The sequence below is a fragment of the Tetrao urogallus genome, assembly GCF_951394365.1.
Source record: "Tetrao urogallus genome assembly, chromosome: 2".
NCBI lineage: Eukaryota > Metazoa > Chordata > Aves > Galliformes > Phasianidae > Tetrao > Tetrao urogallus.
This window is the reverse complement of record NC_136814.1, coordinates 67,302,640-67,327,246: the sequence shown is the minus strand read 5'-3', so window position 1 is coordinate 67,327,246 and position 24,607 is coordinate 67,302,640. Positions and strand designations below refer to the sequence as shown.

At 44.5% G+C, this 24,607-nt stretch overlaps 1 protein-coding gene across 1 annotated transcript; it reads left to right on the top strand.

Annotated features, from left to right (window-relative positions):
* Window positions 1–1,160: 1,160 nt before the first annotated feature.
* PRDM1 (PR/SET domain 1) lies at window positions 1,161–21,603 on the top strand (the record flags this gene model as incomplete). Its single annotated transcript, XM_079550119.1, has 6 exons — window positions 1,161–1,442; window positions 8,021–8,140; window positions 11,242–11,494; window positions 19,068–20,176; window positions 20,481–20,609; window positions 21,028–21,603. 6 exons carry the CDS (start codon window positions 1,161–1,163, stop codon window positions 21,601–21,603), a joined length of 2,469 nt encoding a protein of 822 aa, XP_079406245.1.
* Between the last annotated feature and the right edge of the window lie 3,004 nt (window positions 21,604–24,607).

Below are 24,607 nucleotides of genomic sequence, written 5' to 3'. Positions count from 1 at the left end.
GGCGGCTGCAGCCCTGCGGTCCCTCAGCCCGGCGTACCGCAGCGCCGTGTTCCCGCAGCCCGGCGTACCCGCAGCCCGGTGCCCCGCAGCCCGGCGCTGCCTGTCCTCGGCGCGTAAGCCCGTGTTCTTCCCCCCTCCTCTCCTCCCCCCCCCCCTGCCCTCGGCCCTTTCGTTTTGTCGGAGGAGGGATGCGAATGTCGCGGGGCTGCGTTTTCTATACGGGATGAGCGTAACGAGGCTGCGTGCCGGGTGAGCGCCGTTCCGAGCGCCCGGCGTGAGCGCGGAGCTGGGTTCTTTATTTACCTCGGGGAAGGAGCGTCCTGCTACCTGCTTGGTGCCGTGTTTGTTAACACAGCTTTTGTCCCACATAGAAAGAGTGGCTTTGGAGGAATTTCTTACGCAGGGATCTTAGCCAGTGCTTTGAGAGAGTAATTCTTGAGTTGCCATCCAAATCACAAAGGATACGAGGACTTTTTTTTTATTATTTTTATTTTTTTTCCAGTTTCCCCCCTCCTTTTCTTTGCTTTTTTGGCCCCCGGGAATGCGTGGCAGCGCTTTGTGCGGGGCGGTGGGGATGCTGGCAGGATGTCGGCTCGCTCGGCCGCCAGTGCCAAAGGATAAGGGGACGGCAGGAGGGGGGTGGGGGGGCAGGTTGTTTTGAAAGTTGTTTGTGTGTTGAGAGCCGGTGGGAAAGTTCAGGCTTCCCCATTTGGAAAAGGCAAGGCTGGGTTCCGCTCTTCCAACATGCGCTTTCCATTTTTAGCTTCATTCAGACGCAGACAGCAGCTCCTTTCCTCTTCCTCTCCTTGTTTGTGTGACACTTTCTGAGGCAGCCTTTCCACAGGCAACCGAGTGGTCGTGCGGCCGTGACCCCGCGCTTTCTTGGGCATGGAATATTTTTTTTTTTCTCGGAGGCATTAAGGAAGGGCTCTGAGAAAGGTACAGCGGTTGTCAGCCTGGGGATTTTTTCCTCTTTGTTTTGGTTGCCTCCTCGCTATGACCGAGGCATTTCAAGGCGCTGCTTCAGCCAGCGCAGCTTCGTTTACATTGCTTTTTGGCTATTACTCAACTGTACCAGCTATCCTGCATATGCTTTTAAAGTGTCACAGACTGCTGCATTAGTCACGCTGTCTCAACGGAAACCACAACACTGAAGGACAATGAGGATTAAAGGCTGTTTTCTTATTTTCCAGGCTGCTACACAGTGTAGCTCGGACGCTGTGAGTTTCAAGAATCTGGTGAAAGGGAGAGAGTGGACAATGAAAATGGACATGGAGGATGCTGACATGACCCTGTGGACGGAGGCCGATTTCGAAGAGAAGTGCACATACATCGTCAATGACCACCCATGGGACCCCAGTGCCGATGGAGGCACCCTCACTCAGGCAGAGGCTTCCTTGCCAAGGAACTTGACTTTCAAATACGCATCAAACTGCAAAGAGGTAAGCGGCGGTGCCCGGGGAAGGTTGGAGTCAGACGAGCCAAACCACGGGGCTTCGGAAAGTGTGCGCTCGCCTTGCCTTCCCTTCTTTACTCATGCACGCTACGCCACCACCGAGTGCTGCCCACTGGCTTTTAAGATGGGACTCTCACGATACTTTTAAGAAACAGTGGACGGGGCATCTGTCGTGTGGTATTTGCACTGGGAATCGCGTCCAGCCTGTCTCTGAACCCGGCTTTGAGCCAATTCACAAACAGTTAAATTTTCACACAATTTGAACAGCATCTGAATAAGCATATTTAAACTGCGGGGTGGTTCCCTGTGCCAATTTCTTGACTGCTGTTTGCCAGGACCATTCATTGCTTCTGGCACAGAGATTAAAGTGCCTCAGTTGTCCAATAAATAGCTTTAAAAAAAGTAGAGGGAAAAAAAAAAAAAAAAAAACAACACAAATTCCTGGAAATGTATTTAATTATTTCTTTTTGTTTTCCCTTTGGTTATGAAATTGCTTTATTCTTTTCGTGAGCTCGCCATGGTCCCGACTTCCTAAATTCTTCAATTCGGCATATTGATTGAGGAGGTGACTCAGTAAGCTGGACAGCAGGATAGCCATAGCTCAGATTGACTTGTGTTTATCTGGGACAGCATCTTCACTGGTAGCTGGCTGTGCGAGTCCGTCCTATCCGTGTCCCTGGAGTGGGTGCATTCTTTGTTGTTGTTTCAGAAGGGCTGGAAAGAAATGAGCCCGGATGAGCAATTTGGTTTTGTGTTTACTCCTTCCTATAGAGTAGCTATTATAGCTAGGTGTGATGTTCAGCAGGGTAATAACCCAAGGGACAACCCTTCATTTCTCCTTGTGCTGAGACTGGTGGTGTGGCAGCTATTACCTGTGCTTCTGCTTTGGCTAAACGCACTGACCACAGAGCTGAGGAGAAATACACTCATCTGTGTCTATCAAATGTTTCCTTCTAAAGCAGGTACTTGTTTAGTCCTGCATGCACAAATAGGGCTGGACCCCCAGCTGGAGGGTATTGGCACTGTGGAATCGAGTTTGGCAGTGCCTTGTACAATGCCTGGTAGGTTTGCTAAGAGGTTAAAGCTAAATTCCCATGTAAGATTGCTCTTCTCTTCCCATCTGCCCTACCCTGCCCTGCAGAACTTGGCAGAGTAAGGACGCGCTCCCAAAAAAAAAGCTCAAAACCTTGTTTTGCCTCACTGTATCATGAGATGCATCTGACTTTGAGGAGAGAGAATGCCGTAGCTTCACTGTGTGATGCAGAGAGCTTTCTGGGCTGAAGGATGGGCTTGTGGCACAGGTCTCAGACAGCCAGCTGGGGACTAACTGCCCAGCTCAGGCTTGGATCTGCAGCCACGGTAGTGGTTGTCCAAGCAGCTTTCAGAATTCCCAGCACTGTGTTGGGAATCATCAGCATGCAGTTTTCTTGTGCTATAGCTGAGCTCAGTGAATTGAGGTGGGAGGATTGCTATGATTGCTGTACAGGAGGTGGGGGGAAGGAGAAGTTGCTGAAGGGTTCCAAGTCCTTCCCTGTCAAGTATGACCCGCACAGCTCCTTGCTAGTGGGAGTCTGAATATAGGACATCCTCCTTTTGTTCTCCAGAGCTCCCCATGCTCATTTATTTGCGCTGAATAGCACCTTCTGGCAAGAGCAATAGGAACTCAGGAGCCCTGTCTGTTTCTAATGTAGCTCTGTAAGAAAGGGACTTGCTTGTTTTCTGTGAAAGGTCTGGTGCTGCAACTGTGTGGACAGGTCACTTGTTTGCTTCTTGTCTGCGGGGTGAGATAGCTGCGTGTGGCACAGCCTGTTTGTCCTCTCACGGCTCCTGACGTGAAGCATTATTTTTTTGTATCTACCTTATAAGTCTTGATTTTGTTCGGTGGGGTCAGAATTGGGTCTGTGTTTCTCTTACGCATTGGCATCTGTGGGGTCACAGGGGGAGCCTGGCTCTGGTTTTGACCTCATGGAAAACCACCAGAGTTCTGACGGCGCGATAGGGTGGGATTTTTCACTTGCAAAAGTCTGAGGTGAGGCGTTGGGGGATGCTTGCGTGCGTGTTTGCCAGCGGATCTCAGATGTGAGCTGTCTTCATTGTTAACTTTCAGGAGAACTGTGGCTTCGTCTGGTTGAGAGTTTTAAATGCTGAGTCAATTTATTGACAAAAACATGTCTAATACACCGCTTGTGAAATGCTAAATACTGTCATGATTAGATCATGTGGTTGACATGATTAGCATTGTATCTCCATTTGGAGAAGGAAAAGTACTGCGTGCCTGCCTAGGAGGGAGGAAGTACAAGCGCTGCTGTTTGGGGAGGGCTGCTTTTTGTGTTTCTTTTCCTCGCACGCTTTGTGAAGTGAGTAGTGCCTCTGTAAGAGCTTATTGAATTTGCGAGAGTCCATGACACATCATACTCTTGTTTATTCTTGGATCTCGATTGGGGATTTTTCTGAAGGACGCATTTTTCGTTATGAGTTCACAGTATGTGTCAGCATTTTAAAAAATGAATTACTACTGCTCGTAACATTCTGGGCTGCTAGATTTACGTGAAGTCATTTATTTATTCCTATGCATGAATTATTTATCTTTGTTCCAGTTTTAGCACTTGTCAAAAATGGACAAAACACAGTGCCAAAATCACACTCAAGAAGGCCATATGTGAATAATCTTTTTCATTTCAAAACATTTTTTTTTCAGTAATTTTTCCCTTTGGCTTCACTTATAGCCCAAACAGCCCTTCTTGACATCACCTGGCAGTTATTTGGCGGCCTTGAATTCTGCCAGTGCCCTGTCCTGGCACCCCATCCTGTGCTCTTGACAGCGAGAACAGATCTCAGTGAGCCAATAACTTGTTGCGTGTCTCTGATAAGGAAGCTCTTCAGCAGTGGATGCTGTTTTGAGGCAGTGATTTGGAGCTGTTACCAATGTACCTCACACTTGCTGTCAGGCTTTTATTTCTTTCATATATGATCAGTAAGGAAGCAGTCCGAAAACATCTCCTCTTCTGGCAGCACTTTTAGAAAGTGTTAACTGAATGAAGAGTTAATTTTAAGTGGGTTTATGCAACTGTAGACCTAGGAGTTAAGAAAAATCACCATTATTCTAAAGCACATGATGGCTTGTCCTGATTTGCATCTGGAAAATACTGCTATTTCACAGAGCACTGGAGCCGGTAAGATTTTTAATTTTTTTAACGTTTTGTTGTGTTTTTGTTATTCCTTTAAAGCTATTGGTCCCGTTGTAAGACATCCTCCTCTGTAGGAATCCGTCGGAGTTGTCATTTATTTCAGTGCTCTCACTACAAACAAAGCTGTAGGAGTGCTGGTCTTTTAAAGCCCTTGCTAACAGTGAATCCACGCTCAGCGCTGCTCTCTTCTGTGTGGGAGCTGCGGGCTTGTCGTGCTGCACACTGGCCGCTGTTGCTGACAGATGTGCTGAGGCAGCGGTGAGGCCAGTGCTGCCCATAAAGCATCCAGTGGATGGGCTCCCCTCAGGCCAGCTGAAGAATGAAAGCCCTGCCGTGCCCAGCACCCAGCCAGTGGGATGATGGCAGCTCAGCCCTCGCACCGCATTAGGACCCTGGTCAGTTCCAGGGCCGTGGCCACTCTGGGCTGGGTGCTCCCTGCCATGCAGCCCCACGGTGCAGCCGTTGTTCCTTAAGGCCAGCAGGGCCCTCATGTGCGTTCCATGGCGAAGGAGCGGAAGCTCCTTCCAGCTTCGGCCAGTGCATTAGGATCATAGAATCATAGAGCCATATCGGGTTTGGTTTAGTCCTCACAGTACAAATGATGTTTTACGGAAAGGAAGGACGTGTCTGTGGCACAGTTGGGAGAGTGCTAATAGTTGTTAAGAGGCTATAGCTTAAAGAGAGAGGGGATAAGTGTCAGTAAAGAAGATAACATTGTGCAAATAGCGTTTTGCTCGCTTACTGCATAGGTTAGTTTGGCATGCTTGCAGGGGCTGTGTAAGGGTAGAAGGCTTATAACGGTGCAAGCAGAACTCAGGCCACACTCCTCTCTGCTTCCCTGCCATGAGACTGCTTTGAAAGGTCTCACAAGACGGAGAAATGTGCTGAAGGACACCTGGTGGACACAAGTCTGAAATGCCTCTCTGCAATGGCTTGTTGGCAGCCTGCAGCCAGCTTCCCCTCAGTCTGGTCACGCAATTCCATTACTGTTTAGCTGCAGCCCTGAGCAGCTCTGCACTCTGCAGGCTCCTGTTAAGCTAATCCCAAAGCCACACCCTTTTGGCTGTGCAAGGGTCTGATGGCGGCCTGGAGCCTGGTGCTGGCTTGGCACGATGGTCCCCACCCCCAGAAGGCAGCCCTGCTCCAGCACCAACACCAGCACTGACTCCTGAGGACACTGGTACCAGAAAGCCACTCTTGGTTCAAGATCGGCTGGGCAGCTTTAGTCTGATTCAGCAGAGCAAGCACACACGTCTAGAACTTCTGCCAAAATCACCTTCTGATAGTAGGGAGTGAGAAGCTGTCCTTGTGTTCTGGGGAGGAAGCAAACGCTCTATGGAAGTGGATATCAAAAAGCATCTGCTGTGTCAGAGGTGCCAGTGCACAGCGAGTGTTTCAAGTTGACTGGTTCAAGGAGTGATTTCTAGAGATTCTGAGAATTTCATTAAAGTCGTTTTAATTAAGGGCAAGATATTTTAAAACCGTGAAAAAAAAACCTGCTACCTTGCAGTCAAACTGGTAGAATATGCAGTATCTTGGTAATGAACTTCTCTTGAGAGGGCAGATGGATGTAAATGAAGATATATGGGGAAGATGTGAAGAACATCTGCCTTTTTCAGCTCTCTATGAGAAAAAATACAAGCAAGACAAAAATAAAACTGAGCCACTGAGCTTGTTTCAGCTTGTGGTAGGTGTAGGAAAATTTCTGGAAGTCCCTTTTTTGTCTCTTCAGTCCAGATGCACAGATCAATGGAGCATTTAACTACCTCTACTGTTGACATTTAATTTGTTTTGTGGTGTTCTGAAACATGTTAAAATACAGACAAGCATGAACAACAACCACACCACATACACCCAGCAATCTGTTTCCGGGTGGATTATCTCCTTGATGCTTGGGCTGTTATTTGTTCCCTTTATTTTGACATCTCACATGAAATTATGCCAGGCATTAGTTGGTTACCGGGATTTTTAATCTTAACCAATACACAGACAAGTACTTCTCTGTCTCTCCCTTTCTCACACTGAAGGTGATGCAATAGAAGAAAATGTACCATGAGAAAATCACAAGGTTTAGCTAATTTGTGAAGTGCTGTCTGCAGTTCAAGGTTTTTACCATCTTCTGCTGTGAAGGACTGGTAAAAAGAAAATGAAATGCTCTCTGAAGTGAGCTAACTGCAGGGTTTGGTGACTGCTAATCTGCTTTGGTAAGAATGTTTATTCCTTGCTGGGTACAGACAGCAGTAATCCCCATACTCAGTGTTTATCAACAAACTCTGCTGTTGCTGTCTTGCTGAAATCCTGATGAGCAAAAAGACAGTTATTAAGTGGCAAGATGCATGAAGGAAACACGATTAATATGTTTTGCCATGAAGGTTTCGTTATAATACCAGGTTGATGGGCTTTTTAACATCCTTTCTCTCCACTGTCTTAGCAGCAGGATCAATCTTGTATAGTCTTGGGTTTCTGGTTTACAGAATTTCTGTTTTTAAATGTTCTTTGGATGTATTAAATTTAGGAAGATTGGTGAGAAACAGAGAGGAACAAAACCAATAACTCAGCAGTGTTTTGCAAAGGGTTACTCCAAGGCACGTTCTTCTGAATAATGATGAATTGCTTCCTGATTTGTGGTCAGTGACTTTTTTTGGTGTAATTACTGTCAAGAAGGAAGCTGAGCAAGTAGAGTACATTTCTTAGACCTAGCAGTGGAGCATTTTCATCAAAACCTTTACGCCTTTTTGACCAAACCCACTTGTCAGATGTTACCGGAACTGCTGCCTCCTTTTTATAAAAGAGGGTGATCTGTGAGTACATGTCACACTGCCATTTTCGTGTTCTCCTTTGTATGCCACTACTGATGAGAGAATTGTAGGTCTTGTTTTTCTCCTTTTAGCTATGAGGAGGGGTGTGGAGTAAGAGGAGTAGGGGTAAAGTTTCACTTTGACCTGGAGAGGCAGTCATTCCAATTCTTAACTGTAACTGGCTGTGTAGCAGCAAAGTGATTGATAGTTCTTGAATATTTTTATTTGCTGGAACTAGGCTTTAGAGGTTGCCTTTTAATAGGAAAAGTAACTTACGAAGTTGACAATCTCTATATATTTTGCTTACTGTTTCTTCCTGTATTTCTACAAAACACATTTTTCAGGCAGTGTTCATCCTTGGCTTCGGTAAGACTTGTCTCGGTAAGACTTTAGTGTCTAACAAAGCTGGTCGTCTCATATCCAGTACAGTTGCTAAGTACTTCTGTTTTGCTGACCTGCCACTAAAAATTTTCATATATTAGTTGTTTAACTTTCTAAGTTTGTGGGGCAGGGGAGAGGAAGAAAGAATTATCAATTTTTGCTGGCAATGGACTGATCCTGTGCTGCTCTTCTTGTAGGTCACTGGAGTTATAAGCAAAGAGTACATCCCAAAAGGAACACGCTTTGGACCCCTGGTAGGAGAGATCTATACCAGCGATACGGTTCCCAAGAATGCGAACAGAAAATACTTTTGGCGGGTAAGCAGGAAAAAACAGCACCATGTTGTTGCAGTAAGCAGATCGCTAAATGAGTACAGCTGAAAAGCTGGGTCACTTCCTGCTTCAGACCTGTGCGAATGCAGGGGGCAACTTTTGTGTGCCACTGCCAGAGAGGAGCAGGGTGAATGTGGTGAGTTAAGCTGAGTAAGAGCCTGCCTGTCTTGAATGTAGGGGCTGTGTAGGTGGAGTGAGCAAGGAAGATACCCAGCCCTTCCTGGCTCTGTCCTCTGAAGCAGATCGGTACTTGATGGGATAAAGAAATAATTCTGCTGCTTGCTGTAGGGGCAGTAGAAATTCATTCTTGTTTATGCAAATGTCATGTATACCTGATTTTTGTAGCTATGAGGAAGTTGTGAAAGTACTGTATCATCTTTTTCTCTGGAATCATGGTATCTTTTAGGGTATTTTTTCCTGGTGTTGAATAGAACTGCTGTAGCACAGAGGTGGTGATCTTCAGCATGTACAATTCAAGCTGTAGGCTTTTCTAGTGTGCTTCAGAAAGAGAAGCCGTGAATCCTAGTGAAAATTCATTAAGGGCAAATTCATTAGAGGCAATGCCTAATTTTTGTTCAGTATTATAAGTTGGAAGGGAGCATCAGCCAACTCGTTTTGGCATGAAACTCCATGCTGAGGAATATACCTCCAGTTTATCAGTTAACATAATCCTCAGTTTCCTTACAGACCCATTATTAATTTTTAGGGAACATTCTCTAATCCCCATTTTTTCCACGGATTTGTTTTGCCGCCTTTAGCCAATTAGGCTGCGTCTAAATCAGTGGATTTGGGAGCACATCCAAGCCTCTGTGCCCAGGTGCCTCCCTGCCACATAGCAACATCGCAACCTCACATCCAGGTGAAACTCAGGGCAAGCACAGTTCTTCCTAGCTAATTGCATCATTTTGGTTTTCTCTGATCATCCTCATGCAATGTAGTGCAGCATTGCACAGGCCGTTTATTTGCATGAGTGTTTGTACAAAGCATGCAGCTGCTTTCACATTCATTGCGCTACAGCACTTTTCTTTTAGCTGAAGTTTTTGGAGCTTGTGTCTGACATAGGAAGAGATCAGTGTGCTGGCCCTAGCCCTGCCAGTGGTTTGTAATACAGAGGACTCTGGGATCAGAGCTGCTCACCATCTTGCTTTATTCATACATGGCAGCGGGGAAGATGACATCATTTTCATGATGTGATTTTAAGCGAGGGGATCCTTGGAAATAATATCCTAGGAGCCATATAAGCATCATTAAATTCTCTGCTGTAATCTCTTGATTCGTTCAAGATATATTGCTGCACTGAAGATGAATTCTTTCCTATGGGACTGAAGCAGGCATGCATATGCAAAGGAAATTGTGGGAGATAACTTCCCACATGTTGCTGAAGGCACGCCTGGCTCGCTGGTGGGAGCGGGAACATCTGCAGTGCGCGGGGGGATGCTCGAGGGGAGCGGGGCAGACGTCATTTCTGGGAACCGCGCTGTGACTCAGCACATCTGCTCTCTTCTTACCCAGAAGAAGTGGGAGCCCAGCGGGGCAACTAAGCCAGGGTGGTGGGGGCACAGGCCCTGTGCCATCCCATGCTGGCCTTGGGGAGCACTCAGTCAGGGCGGGCGCTGTGCGCTGCGGCCCCGCGCTGTTCCTGGAAGTTTGCGAGCTGGGGCGAGCGGAGAAAATTGACGGCTCCTCTTGAGACAGCAGAAATTCACCCATCTCCCTTCCATTTTCTCATAACAAACACACCGCAAAATCTCTCGCAGGCCGCTTTGATGAGGCCACATGTATTTCCCCCTTCTCAGTTTACAGGAAGTTACTCGTAAAGAAAGTGATTCTGGTGTTTATGGCCCGTGTTAAAGGGCCAGGCTGCCTCGCCCCTCATCACCGGCGGCTGTCAGGGCAACGAGGAGAGGTCCAGGCGGGAGGCAGGCCTGGCATGCCCATCGGATGGTGTGGGTGCTAAGGCGAGAGCAGGCCGCCCAGCATTCTCCTTCTTGCAGCAAGCTGTGTCTCCCCTTCTGGAGGCATTTCCTGCCCAAGGAAGCTTGTCACCGGGGCAGGCTGTTCCCTTTCATGTGCCCAGTCATTTAATTTGCAAGCTGGGGAACTCCGTTTCATCCAGTGTGGAGCCAGTTCTCCCTGAGAGCAAGGGATGTGTCCGGAACAGACGTATCTCCTGGAGGCTTTTTTCCTTTTTTTCTTTTTTTCTTAGTACTTCTCCTATTCTTCCCACTTTAAGAAACAAGTAACTTCTCCCAGTGCCTGGGACTTTTTTCTCCCCCAAGCTACAGAGCAGTGTATAGCTCCACATATTCATTCCTGTCCATGGACAAGTCAGAGCGTGTCCCTTGATAGGAAAAGTGACTTCTCATGGACTGGCCCCTTTCCAGGTCTTCGCTGAGTTATGGCAGGTGAAGTTCATCTCTGCCTCGCCCAGCCTTCTTACAAAAGGGCTACAGTCCAACTGTGAGCAAGTGTTGCTTTAGGACTCTGGGGGGGGGGGTGGAGGATGTTTGCATAGTTTAAACCTTTGGGCGGGGGTGGTAGGAAACTGCAAGTACAGAGGCCATAGAAAAAGGTGAGAAAGACTCTGACGTAGCACAGCCAGTCAGTCTTATACACAGGTGACTCAAAGCATTAATGCAAGCATGCACCCAGACCTGCAATCATTAGTATCACCCAGTTGTTGATCATAGCACTAGGAAAAGGACTCAGGCAGGGAGAGTACTTTGCGTTTCAGATTTTGTGTCTGATTTGCTCATGCTAGCAGAGCTACACAAGCTGAGCAGAGATGGAAAAGGTAACTGTGTACTTGCCTTTGAATAAGCATTTCTTTTCTTAAAACAGGGAATATCGTAATTGGAATGGGAAGAAACCCAGCTTGAACTCTTACTTCAGTAATATCTGCTATATTTGCTCAGTTTTTTCTTGAAAGCTTCCTTTTTTTTTTTTTAAACTCATCATTTTTCCACTGTGGACTCTGTGCATGCATTTTGAGTATCATGCACACATATATATATATATATATATATATATATATATATATATATATATATATATATATACTCACAGGCACTTCCTCTCTGTTCCAGATCTATTCAAGTGGTGAACTTCACCACTTCATTGACGGATTTAATGAGGACAAGAGCAACTGGATGCGTTATGTAAACCCTGGCTACTCAGTTCAGGAGCAGAACTTGGCAGCCTGTCAGAATGGAATGAACATCTACTTCTACACTATCAAGCCCATCCCTGCCAACCAAGAGCTGCTTGTGTGGTATTGCCGAGACTTTGCAGAGAGGCTGCACTATCCCTCCTCCAGAGAGCTGACAATGATGAACCTCAGTAAGTGCATTACAGTATAAACAAAGAATGCTAGTAATGTCTCTTCTGCCTATGTGATCTAATAATAAGTTCTATAATTACACAGCTGCATCATCTGTTGTGTCACAGTAGGTAGCTTGGAGTGGAAAAGGGGAATTAAAAAAAAAAAAAAGCACAGCAGAATGAGTTCCCTGTGCCTATACAAATGTAAACAGATTACTAAAAATCTCAACAGTTACTGTTCTTTATAGAACAGCAACTGAGTATTATCTGAAATTCTGGACAAGGCAACGTGAAGATATCCTCTCCCTTAGAACCATAGCATGTGAACATGTTGGTTCACACATAGACTTTCAAGTCCAGATCTCATAGTGTATTGAACAAAAATCTGCTTTGATAGCATATACTAAAAGCTGTCCAGTCATTTTCTGAAAGTGCTGCCCTTACTGTACAAGGAAGTGGCTGTGTGCCATGACTTTGTCTAGACATCTGACAAAATGTTGACTATATAATGTTCTTCAGGACTGGCATCTAAAGTTACTTATCTTCTGGGAGCAAACCTCATGTGTTCTTCTCATCTGGTTTCTCTGCTTGGTATATTCTGTCCTCATTTCTTGGCTGCACAGTGCAGCTTTCATTTTCTGTTCAAAAATAATAGCACGGGGGAAGAGGTATTTCCAGGAGTTTATCTTTGGGTTCCGCTGTGGTTTCTTACCATTTCCAGCCTCAGTGCTCTACTCAGAGCATTAATCACTGCGTGGCATCTCACCCAGAGTCCCTTGAAGAGGAGGAGCAATTCCTGCTGACTTCTTATTCAATTCTTAGGCGTCCTTGCCTCTTGTTAGCTGCTCTGAGACTGAGCAGAGCATTCTTTTGTCCTTCTGCCAGCACCAACGCTGAAACTTGAAGCAAAACTGAAATCAGTTTGGTTTTTTTTTTGTTTTTTGTTTTTTTTTAATACAAAGGGCTGTTTACTGTTATTTGGCAACAAACAGCCCGTTATAAAATATCAGTGTTACTTTTGGGGGTCATTAGAGCTAAAATACATCCCTGCATCATGAAAATGACATCAGATTGAAATTAATCAAAAGTACATCTGTTGTCCATGAATGTCTCCCTTTCACCAGATTTTTGGTCTTTGTCTTTCACTACTAAACACAACACACTATAGAAGAAAATTTGCTTTCTTTTAAGGAAGAGGAAGAGAAGGGAGTGGGGGAAATGTCTTGTGCTGCTATATTCCCAGTTCAAGAAATATCTCACTGATTCTGTCATCTTTGCACGCATGTCATTTTGCCAGTAGCTGTGCAAGTTTATTTCCTGACGTGCTGAACTGTTGAATTTCCAGTGGGGCCTGCAGGTGGGACGAGTCAACAGTATTGAGAGTTCCCATGGATGGGGAGCTTGCAAAGATCTAGCCAGAGCTGGCTGGTCACTAACTGGGTGGATACACAAATACAGCCATAGTTTCCTACATCTTCTGTCACCTTAGGTAACCTTACAGAAATAGTAAGGAATGTATTATTTGCTAAGTGTCAACAAATTACCCAGATACTCTTACTCATGTCAAAATGAGGTTTGTTTGAACAGATAGAATGTCCCATTGTAATAAAAGTAGGTTTAATACCTAAAAGTGACTGGATCTTGAGCAACAGTTGTGTTGCTCAGTCTTGACATTAGCAAGGGTTGCCTTTCTTTTTAAGCATCTTCCACTGACAGTAACAGCTCTCTCAGTTTTATTTTTTTTCCTTTGTCTTTATGATGAACATGCTCAAGCCTGAGGCCTACCATTACACCAAAAACCCTTCACATACTGTAAAGAATTGAGGACCCTTAGCATTTTGGTGCCCTTTCTTAAGAAAAACACAAAAAAAGTCCAGAGGTCTCTCAAAGATGCTTATTCACTGCAAGGCCTCTAGCAGCCGTGCGGGTGGGGATGTTTTTCTAACATTAATACTGGAACCAGATGAGTTTAAAGCAAATGTCAGCACCGTGCAGCTTTCTTCTTCCCCTTCCTCCCAGACTACTTCTTGTAGTTAAATTTAAAATTAGCAAGCACCCCCGCTGCCTCTCCGGCTTCTCTTTGTAGCGTGAGCTTGGCCCAGGCCTCCTCACAGTGTGTTAATCTGACTGAAATTGCAGACGGTTTGTGCCCAAGTTGTTCACATGACTCTCTGGCTGCAGATGGAGCTTTGCCCCATCAAAACACTTTAACACAGTCGTGGAGGCTGAGATCAGTGCTTGAGGGACCTTTCCACTGGCCACTCCCTCAGGAAAGCTCTTTCCAGCTAATTTGGTGTTTCAAGTGGCATGACTTTTCTCAGAGGAGCAGCCAAGCATCGCCTCTCTCCCACCTCCTGGCTTCTGGTTTTGGCATCCTCTGAGGAAAAGGAAGGCAAAGCTGAGGTGCAGATCCCATCAGGGGTCCTCTCTGCTGGGACACACACTAGTGAAGCGTAGGACAGTGGCACTTGTAGACCACAGTGCCCCCATTCCATCCCTCTGCCATGTTTTGGTTGTGCAGAAGGCTTTGGTGGAGATGAGGGTGGCCTGGGATGCACACTGATGGATAATATCCAGTGTCACCTCAGTTTTACCAGCTTAAACTATAGGCAGATGCTTTAGATGCCGCAGGGGCTTTGGGATCACAGCCCTAACCTTCAGCACCTCAGATCCTCTCTAAGTACCAGAATGGGATGGACCTCCAGGGAAAAAATGTATCAGAGAATTTCTCTGGCATTATTTCCTGTAATTAGTGGCCTCAAAAATGAGAGAACTACCACTTTGGTGCATAAATATATTTACACATCCACGTATAACATCTACTTGCCTCTGTAGCAGCAAATTTCCAAATTAAAGGTAACTTCTCCAGCATTAGTTCATTTGCACCGTAGAAGGAAAGCATCTAGATCCAAGACAGCAATTAGGCATGCTCTTAGTTACGGGTTTAACCGTGCCCTGTGTGTTTTCTTGAACTGGGGCCTTTGACCCAGTCTTTCAGACACTGAAGCACACACCTACCTTCTCGGCCATGATTAGCTCTGATTGAAGCTGCACAACCTTGAGTAGATGCTGGGGTGCCTGCAAGGGTTGCACAATTGTGGTAGAAACAAGACTCCATTTCATCCTGGGGGAAGAAACTGAGTCTCGTTTCAACACATTCCCTTTTCCTTTTTGCCTATTTTGAGACTGCTAGTGTTATTTTTCATCAAGATTTGAGACATCAGACATTGTCATTGTGCAGTAAATTGTTTTAAGTGTGATGGCAAGTTTACTGTGTCCTACAGAGCAAAATACTCAATTCTGATAACTTCTAGGTGTGCTTCTTAGCCTTATTGCATTGGAATCGACCATGATATTCTAGGTGTTTGGATTAGCAAACAAACTGAGAAAATTTGTTTAGGGATCCCACATAACCTAGCATTTCATTCCTACTTATTATAACAGCTTTATTTTGAAAAGAAGGGTGGAGAGGGCAATAGTGTTTTTTTATTTCTAAAAACAAAATACATTTGCATTGACTCAGGTCATGACTATTTGATAATAATGTTCACGTATTGCAATCATGTGGTGCAACTTCCTGCTATTCATGTCATGTTTGTCTCATTGGTCAAGCACAGGCAGGTGACATTATTTTGGTCAAGTTTCAGAAAGAAGTTTGAGTTCAGGGAAGACAGTTTGCATATTTGGGAAACACTTGACAATTTTTTGTATTGTGTGAACAGTTTCTGTGAGGTTTTACTGAATCTATTGTATTCTGTGAAGATTATAATGCTTGGTTTTAAAATGCAGTGTATTCTTGCTTTCGTTACAGTGACCTTCGTGAATTTGTCGTTAGCTAACGCATGCTCTTTGCTTTTCCTTTTGTTTATGGTCAGTTTCACTTTCTGGTTTTAAAGCTTTTCTGTTTGGGTCAAAAGGAAACATCTGCATTTGTTTAAAATGTGCCTACTGGAATCTTCAAACGGGCTGAGGAAAATGGTTTTCAAATTGTATACAAAGTTCTCTCTGCAAAACCAGAATTTGGGGCTGAAGTTGACTTAATACTGAGGATTATTTGAAGGCATCTCTGAAGTCATTCTTTGAGCAAAAAACGTTTTCAAAGGCAAGTCACACTGCCTTGGACACATTTAGAAAACGGATGATCGAATTATAGACTTCTAAATGTTGGTCTCCACTCTCATTTTGAGTGGAAGCACTCTTTGTTTTGCCTACTTCACAACTTCGAGGTTCTCTTTCTACTAGCAAAAGCGTGCTTAATTTAGATCAAAAATGTGAATCGGCGTAATTAAGCTTCACCACTCGAAGTGTTCAGTACCATTTCACTCCTGAAATTACTATTGAAATTACTGTCTACCTACAACCGTTTTTCAAGTTTTAAGAAAAAACAGACCATTGTTTTTATGAAGCTTTTCTCAGGCTTATAGCTAGGAGCTCAAGTAATGAGCAAAACTGACAGCAGGGCAGCCGTCTCTAACTGGAACACCCACATTGGTGTAACTTCAGGCAGCCCCTCTGCTCACGTTTCATTAATACTTAAAAGTAACAGGATTTCTGTCGCCTTTGCTCTCGCACGCACTCACAAATCTCAGATCTGAGCAAATAATCTATTGACCTCAGTGAGAACTGGATCAGGCTCCGAAGGAGGCATGTCTGTTGTTTTTTTTCCCCCTCAGATCAGTAAGTTGCAAATGCAACTGCATTGTTCTTCTTTTGTCATTAACTTCTTTTCTCTGTGCCTGCCTGACCGCAGAAACAATACAGATCTTGGAAGATTGTGTGCCTTTATCTATTATATATGTGTGTGCTGGGAGGAGTGGGGTGGAGAGAGAGGCATAGTAAAGGAGAGACATGGTGATTAGTAACAATTTAAATCTAAAATCACAAGATAAAACAAATCTATTTGTAAAAAACAGATATCTCTAACTTTGAAGCATGACTCCTTTAAGAGCAGTAAGCAAGGTTATAAACCTCTCAATCAGTTTCAGCCCTGGCTGGTTTAAATCCACGTTCAGCATAAAACATCAGAACCTCTCTTTGGCTTCTGACATTACCTTCTCTTGTTTTACACGGTGCTGACACACTTGTTTGTATTTTGATCTCTGGTGTTCCAAATCTTCCTCGGGCTCAGGTAGTAGGGGAAGAAGTCAGGGGGGGATTTATGGAGCAAAGATGACCTCCAAGCTAAAGAGAGCTGTCACAGTCAAGAGTTGGAAAATAATCTTTAAATGTTGCTATTTCTGTTGCACGTGAAAATTAATAGGAGGGAAGGCTATCTTGGGAACTTCGAAGGGAAAGAAAGAGCCACTATCTGTCTGTCAAGTGGGGCCCTTGGGCAGCTGTGCAGTAAAGTTCTCCGCGTGAGCTTCCTCTCTGTGACTCGCCTCACGGGCTCTCTCCAGCACATCAGGCACGTACCTCCCCACCCTCAGCTTTACCCTTGTGACAGTGAGAGAGAGCCCTTCCTCCAGCTGAGGCGTCTGGGTTTCTCTATCACTTTTCCAGCAGCACTGGCACTTCTCCTTCCTCTTCCCCTCCCCCAGGACTTGTTTTGTTCTTTAAAAAAGAAAAGTGTCAGTTTGAACTTCCTGCTTGACAGACCCCACGGAGAAACCGATAGGGGCCTGATAAGGTGATATTTATTTATTCTGCTGTGAGGCTTCACAAGTCCCTCCCTCTCCCAGCCCACCCCCCGCCCAGCTTTCAATACTTCCGATCCCGTTGCTGATAGCGTCACTGGGAATGTTTGCTCCGAGAGGCTGGCGTGGTGACAGGCAGCTGATAACGAGATGGAGATAATGTTATCCACTGTGCCAGTGTGGGGTTCTTAAACCTAGCAGACCTGCATGTCCTACCCCAAAACCTGAGCGGGCATTTAGAAAATGGTACAGACAGAATGACAGAAGGAAAGTGGATGATTTCTAATGTCAGACAACACGACCTGTTGTCAGTATATTTTTGAAACAGCTCTGAATTAAACATTAACATTGAGTAAAGTAGTTGGGAAGCCATCTGCACACTTACGCATGTGCTTGCTGTACAGCATGTCCTGTATTTGATCACAAATACTTTAATTGACCACGTCTATGTTCGATTGCATTCCGTTGCAACTTGAACATAGACGATCCGCCTGCATATCTCAAATTAGATATGTTTGCTGCCAGCAAAAAAGATGCTACTGTAAAAGCGGGTTGCTGTGAGCAGGAACATGTTTTGAAAGCAGCTGTTTTCTTGGATACGTTTAATAAATGGCTGTTTCTTTGCCTTATAGGGTAATGTTGCCAAATGATAGATTCCGTGAGGGTAGTGAATAGTGAAGCAAAGAATCTGCGTTGAAAGCGGTGTGGTCATTGCCTGTTTCCATCTTCCTCGCTGGGTTTAGCTGGTCTGTCAGAAATTAGAAACAACTGTTTCTCAGCCTAGTTAGCAAAGGAAGAGCTGTCAGTCACAAAAGCAGAAATTTGGCAGAAGGGCTGCGATCCTTTCGAGTCACGTACCTTCGGCACTGACTTGCATCTCCTGATGGAAAGCCTTGCACGTAGCTAACCACTAACATCAAACTTTCTTGTAGTTTTTCCCCTATAATAAAACATCTTACAAGTCATCATTTTGTGATTATATAACTATTGGGAGATTAGATACAAGTAGAATTCTTTTTCTATCCTCCAGTGGTCTGTTTGTATTACATTATGTCCAGATAAGAAGGTAGAATTTGTGAATGCAGACAAACAATCTGTGTATGTGTTGAACTGAGCCAAATGGATGTTAGCTTCTATTTCCTTCTAAATGCACATTTCTTTTTTCTTTCTTTCTTTTTTTTTTTTTTTTTTTAAGTACATTTCAACTTAAGCTGGAGCCAACCAGTCTTGCTTTCTTTTGCTTTGCTTCAGCATTTTTTTTATAAAGTACAGCTGTAAGCAGAGGAGTTTTGCATAGACTGAATGCCACAGAGATCTGCAGTAAATAGTCTGCTTTGTTGTAGATGTTCCTAAGCAGTATATTTAATGAGTAATGATCTGTTTACTGATGGAGAATACCTTCTCTTTGAAGAAGGCTTTCATCCTAGCCAGCCATGGGCTTTTTGGTACTGTAAGTAATTGAACTGGCTGGTGAAGTGACTGCTGCGGTTTGGCAAAAGCCGATTTGTCATGCCTTGTTATTTTAGCGAGGAACATTTCTGGGAGCTTGTGTTCTGTAAAGTCCTTCTGGTAAACCTGTACTGTGAGCAAATGCTTGTTACCACATTTGCTAGAAGTACAGCTTGAAGAGATACCAGCAGATGGTCAAATTTAAGGGGAAAGTACAGAGAAATCAGTTTGCAAAATGGAGACTCTCGCTCTGCAAATGAATCATTGTCCAGATCTGTACAAACTAGTAGTTGTCCCTTAAATTAACAATGTGTTTTTTTGTTAATGCCTTCATACCAGCAGGCATTTTTTTGCACAAAAGTTAATTTTTTGGTGAATTAAATGAATTTTTATCTCTGGCAGTGGCGCGTCCTTCCCACTAAGCTTGTAGGAGTTAGATTGTGTTTTGAGAAGAGATAATGAAGGTGGCTTATCTAAGTAATAATTACCTTGTCTTTGTATTTCAGCACAAACCCACGTTAATCCAAAGCAGCACAGTGCTGATAAAGATGAGCTCTATCAGAAGAGCGTCCCAAAGAAGGAGCACAGTGTGAAGGAAATCCTGAAAATGGAATCCAGTCCTCCAAAAGGAAAAGACTTCTTCCAGACCAACATTTCACCGGTTACTCCAGAAAAGGACTTGGATGATTTGCGTAAGAACTATAGCCCAGAGAGGTGTTTCTTCCCTCGAGTTGTCTACCCGATCCGACCTCACATTCCAGAAGACTATCTGAAAGCTTCCTTAGCATATGGGATGGACAGACCCAGCTACATTACTCACTCACCCATCCAGTCATCTACTACACCAAGTCCTTCCGGGAGGAGCAGTCCAGACCAAAGTTTAAAAAGTTCAAGCCCTCACAGCAGCCCAGGGGTCACAGTTTCACCTCTGGCACCAACTTCCCAAGAGCACAGAGAGTCATACCCCTACCTGAACGGGTCCTATGGCTCAGAAGGATTGGGTTCTTATCCTGGATACGCCCCCCCTAGCCACCTCCCATCTGCCTTTCTACCATCCTATAACCCCCACTATCCCAAATTTCTGTTACCTCCATTCAATATGAGCTGTAATAACCTGAGCGCTTTGAACAATATCAACGGCATCAACAATTTCAATCTCTTCCCACGGATGTATCCCCTCTATGGCAACCTGCTCAGTGGAGGTAGCCTTTCCCACCACATGTTGAACCCCACCACACTCCCCAGCTCATTGCCCAGCGAAGGAGGCCGTCGATTGCTGCAGCCCGATCATCCAAGGGACTTCCTCATACCAGCACCTAACAGTGCCTTCTCTATCACGGGCGCTGCTGCCAGCATGAAGGACAAGCCATGCAGCCCCACCAGCGGGTCACCCACAGCTGGTACAGCAGCCAGTTCAGAACACATAATGCAACCTAAACCTACCTCAGTGGTGTTGGCTGCCACCGGTGGTGAAGAAGCCATGAATCTCATTAAAAGCAAGAGGAATGTGACTGGTTACAAAACCCTCCCGTACCCACTGAAGAAGCAGAACGGGAAGATCAAGTACGAATGCAACGTTTGCTCCAAGACCTTTGGCCAGCTCTCGAATCTGAAGGTAGGTGGTGGAGACTTAAGACTAAGGTTCTGATTTCTCCCTGTAGTCTTCTAGGAAAATCAGGGACAAGGCTCTTGTGCTTGGCAGGCTACTGATCAGTCTGGGCTTAATCCCAGTCTGGGCTGATCCCCCACCAAGAAAGCACGGCTGCAGAGACAATTCCTTAACATTGACGCCACCTAATTAACTAGGTAGCAGTGCATTTTGGCAGTGAGAGGCTTCTGCTAACTTTAGGAAACATCTGAAAGTACTTTTGTTGCGTTACTGGAAACTGCCAATTGTTAATTGCTTTGTTTCTCCCTAGGTGCACCTCCGAGTACACAGCGGAGAGAGACCATTTAAATGCCAGACTTGCAATAAAGGCTTCACACAGCTGGCTCACCTCCAGAAGCACTATCTGGTACACACAGGAGAGAAGCCCCACGAGTGTCAGGTACGTAACACACACAGAGACAGCTCCCCTTGGAGTCTGACGGGACAGCAGGGCCCATGCCCTCCTTGCACTTTGTGCACAACCCGTGTGGCGAGCTGCATGACAAACTGGCAACTGCTCAGGATTCACATCCATGTCACAGCTGTTTCCAGCCCTGGTATGCCAGTGTCTGTGAAACAGCATGGTTGCCTTCAGCCTGCTAGGGCAGCATCTGCCTGATACAGTTTTGCCGTCACCACACTCAAAATGCTATTCAGCAATATTTAAAATAGAAAAGCTGGGGATTTTTTTCCCCCGCTGAGAAAGTGTGAAGATATAAAAAGCCGCTGCTTCATCCTGCCATCTCCTCCTAGGTGTCTGATTTAAAGCATGAAATCCCCTCCCACTCACTCGGTGTTTCTCTGCCACCCCCCCTCAGGTTTGTCACAAGCGGTTCAGCAGCACCAGCAATCTCAAAACCCACCTGCGGCTCCACTCTGGAGAGAAGCCTTACCAGTGCAAGCTGTGCCCAGCCAAATTCACCCAGTTTGTGCACCTGAAGCTGCACAAACGTCTCCACACCCGGGAGCGTCCCCACAAATGCATCCACTGCCACAAGAGCTACATTCACCTCTGCAGCCTCCAGGTCCACCTGAAGGGCAACTGCCCTGTGGCCCCCGCCTCCGGCCTCTCGATGGAGGACCTGAACCGAATCAACGAGGAGATCGAGAAGTTCGACATCAGTGACAATGCCGACAAGTTGGAAGAGGTGGAGGACAATATTGACCTAACGTCCATCGTGGAGAAGGATATACTGACCGTGCTCAGAAGGGAAATGGAAGGAGCTAATCTCAAAGTATCTTTACAGAGGAACCTGGGAAACGGACTTATCTCCTCAGGATGCAACCTTTATGAGTCTTCAGATATGTCAATTATGAAGTTGCCTCACGGTCACCCACTACCTCTGTTACCTGTAAAGGTCAAGCAAGAAACAGTTGAACCAATGGACCCTTAAGACTTTTTGGCAAAGTGATTTTTTTATTTATGACTTGGCAAGTCAGGGTGCCTGTAGCAGTTGCTTGTACATAGTTTCAATGCTGCAAAGCAATCTTGGCTTACAGTAGTTTCCCTACGCTCTCCAGCTGAAAGAAGGAACTCCAAAGTTACTGTTTTCTCAGGGCATAAAAAGAGGCAAAGGACTGCGTGTTGCCTCGCCGTTACTAAAAGACAATCATCTATCCATAATTATTTTTTCAATGATAGTACTTCATAATTTATTATGCAATTTATCATTCTAAAAGCAATAATTAGAAAAATGTTTACAATGACTGGAAAATTCATTGTAATTTTTACTTTAAGTGTTTTTATTTTTTGTTTTATGGCCATTCTCCATAGACTTTTTTTCTGCACATCTGTTTTAAGAACCTAAGATTGGGGTTTCAGTAACCATGTTTTATGTACCAATGTCTTTTAAACAAATGTGTTTTTTTTTTTTTCTATTGCCAAAGTTGGACATTGACATACAGAATCCTAGATCAGTCAGTCTGAAAAAAATGCTGGATACTTTTATGTGCAAATCACCCCATTGGGATTGAAAAGGAGAAAAAAAATAAAAAGAAAAGGTAGCAGCAAGCAGAGAAGAAACTGCTGCCCCAGCCTCTCTGAGGGCAGGAGAGGTTCTTCTACCTGCAGCTCTACCCAGAACAGATGTGACACAGCAAACACCTGCATGGACAATACCGTAGGTTTTTAGAGAACAGCTATAGCCCCACACCTTGTCACGTCACTTTATGACCAAAGGAACACATCAGCTTAAAGTGACTCTTCCAAAATAAAATATCACTTACATGCTTTTGTTCCCAATAATGGTTTAAAAGCAAACACACCAATATTCCAATCTTCTTAATATTCTGCCTCGAGGGAGATTTTCGGCAGGATTCTTTTTTTTTCTCTCTCTCTCTCTTTTTTCTTTTTCTTTTTCTTTTTGGTTTGTTTTTGGCCAGAGCCTTCCAGGGATACAAAAAATGGTCAGATTCCCTGAGAAATAAGGGGTTTGGTTTTACATGTGTTTTTTCTCTCCCGCTTTGCCTGGGTGTAGAAGTGGGGAACAAAGTCCTTTTCTGGCACATACATTTTTTTTTTTTTTTTCCTTCCTGTACAACTCAGATTTTTCTCAGTATTTGTGTTTGTACATTTTGTGGTTAATTTAATTAAAGAAGAAAAGGGCATTGCAAAGTTGTTGAACAACAATTACCTCAGTGCTTGTGTCCAGTGGTGCAGACAATGCTGTTTTATCTAAATGCTTTGCTACTTTAGAGAAGAAACCAAAATGTGCACAGGGAAAGATAGAATGCACGTCCTTTATCTTTTTGTTTTGCTAAGCCCAAAGATGATATGGTGACATTTGAGGTGTAGCAAAGAGTACATGTATATTTATAGATATATTTATACCACTATACTATATATGTATATGTATATATATTTATACCAGTTAAGTTGTGAACCAAACCATGTAATAAAACCTATTTTTCATCTAAGTGTGAAAATCAGATGTTATCCAGTTTTGCATATTACCAATGACCTCAAAACCAAAAGGTTGTACAAAGGCATTTATCGCTTGCAAGTACATGTGCAGGGCTGTGCTGTCCTTGCAGGGCCCGAACTTGCAAACACCTGATGTGAAAAACATCACTAGCATGGGGAGTCTGGGCAAAGTCAGGGGGAGGAACCATGTCTGCAGGATTGGGGTCCTCGGTGCCCTGCTCTCCTGGCAGTGTGTACTGGGGGGAAAGAGGCGGGTGGGCAGAGAACAAGCAACCAGAAAACTTAACCAAAAGAACCTGAAAAGAAGCCAAATACTACGCACGCATGGTGTGAGCGCAGAGCACAGAGGAGTAGGCTGAAAGTCAGTGGGGGTGAGCTCTAGCAAGCACCCTAGTCTCCTTGTACCCTGCCATTAACGGGTTGCATCATCAACTCGCATCAATCTCGGTAGCATTAGCAGTCTTCCCTTCCAGGTGTATCTTTTTGTTTGTTTGTTTCTGTTACAAATTGTAAGGTCTCCCGCTTCATCAATCCAGTATTTGGTGATTTTTTTTCCCCCGTGGAATCTTATTTTAATGCCTTTGGTTCAACAATCCCGACATACACACAGCTTTTGAAGGACTACAGTTCATTACATTTCCACTCCTGCAACTTGTGAGGCTGACATCTTTTAAATGTAGCAATAGTTCATAAATATAGTACTTACTTGTAGGATAAACCAAAGTATCATTACTCTGTCACTGGACACACACTTTTCCTATGTTTGCCTGTAGTGCTTTCTTGTATTTGATACAAATTTTACAAGAATTTATATGCATCAGCTTTAAGAATTGTTACTTCTCTTTACTGTTTCCCCCTTCCCTTAGAAGTTTTACATGTGAATGTAGCAACAATCAACAGTGTTTTGGGGTTTTTTTTTTGTCTCTCTTAAGAAAGACTCTGACCAAAGTTAACAGGCTTTTTACTTTGCTAGAACAACAAACTATCATATGTTTACGTATTGGTTTACATCATTATTTATGTGCAAATTGTCAAATGTAAATTAAATATAAGTGTTCATTGCTTTACTGATGCTTCACTTGTCTTCAATGTCTCTGCACTGAGTGCGTGCACAGCCGCGTCGCAGGGTGCCTTCCCCTCCCGGCCGCAAGCACACTGTGCGCTGACGGCGATGATGTCTCCAACAATGCTGACTCCTGCTTTTGTGGGCTCCGATTTTCCATGATTGAAAGTGGTGAACAACAATGCCAGCACCGAACACCCTGGTTGTGTTTCATTATGGCACGCTCTTGTAGCCAATACCTTAGAAAAAAGTTGGATTTTTTGAATTATTTTTTCAATGTTTCAATGGAAATACTTGAACGCTATCTGCCTCTAAGATATACGACTTGTGTTCTCATTTACATTTTTCCAAATGATTGTCATTTCTGGCCTGAAACCGTAACCACTGGGACCACAATGACACACTCAAAATG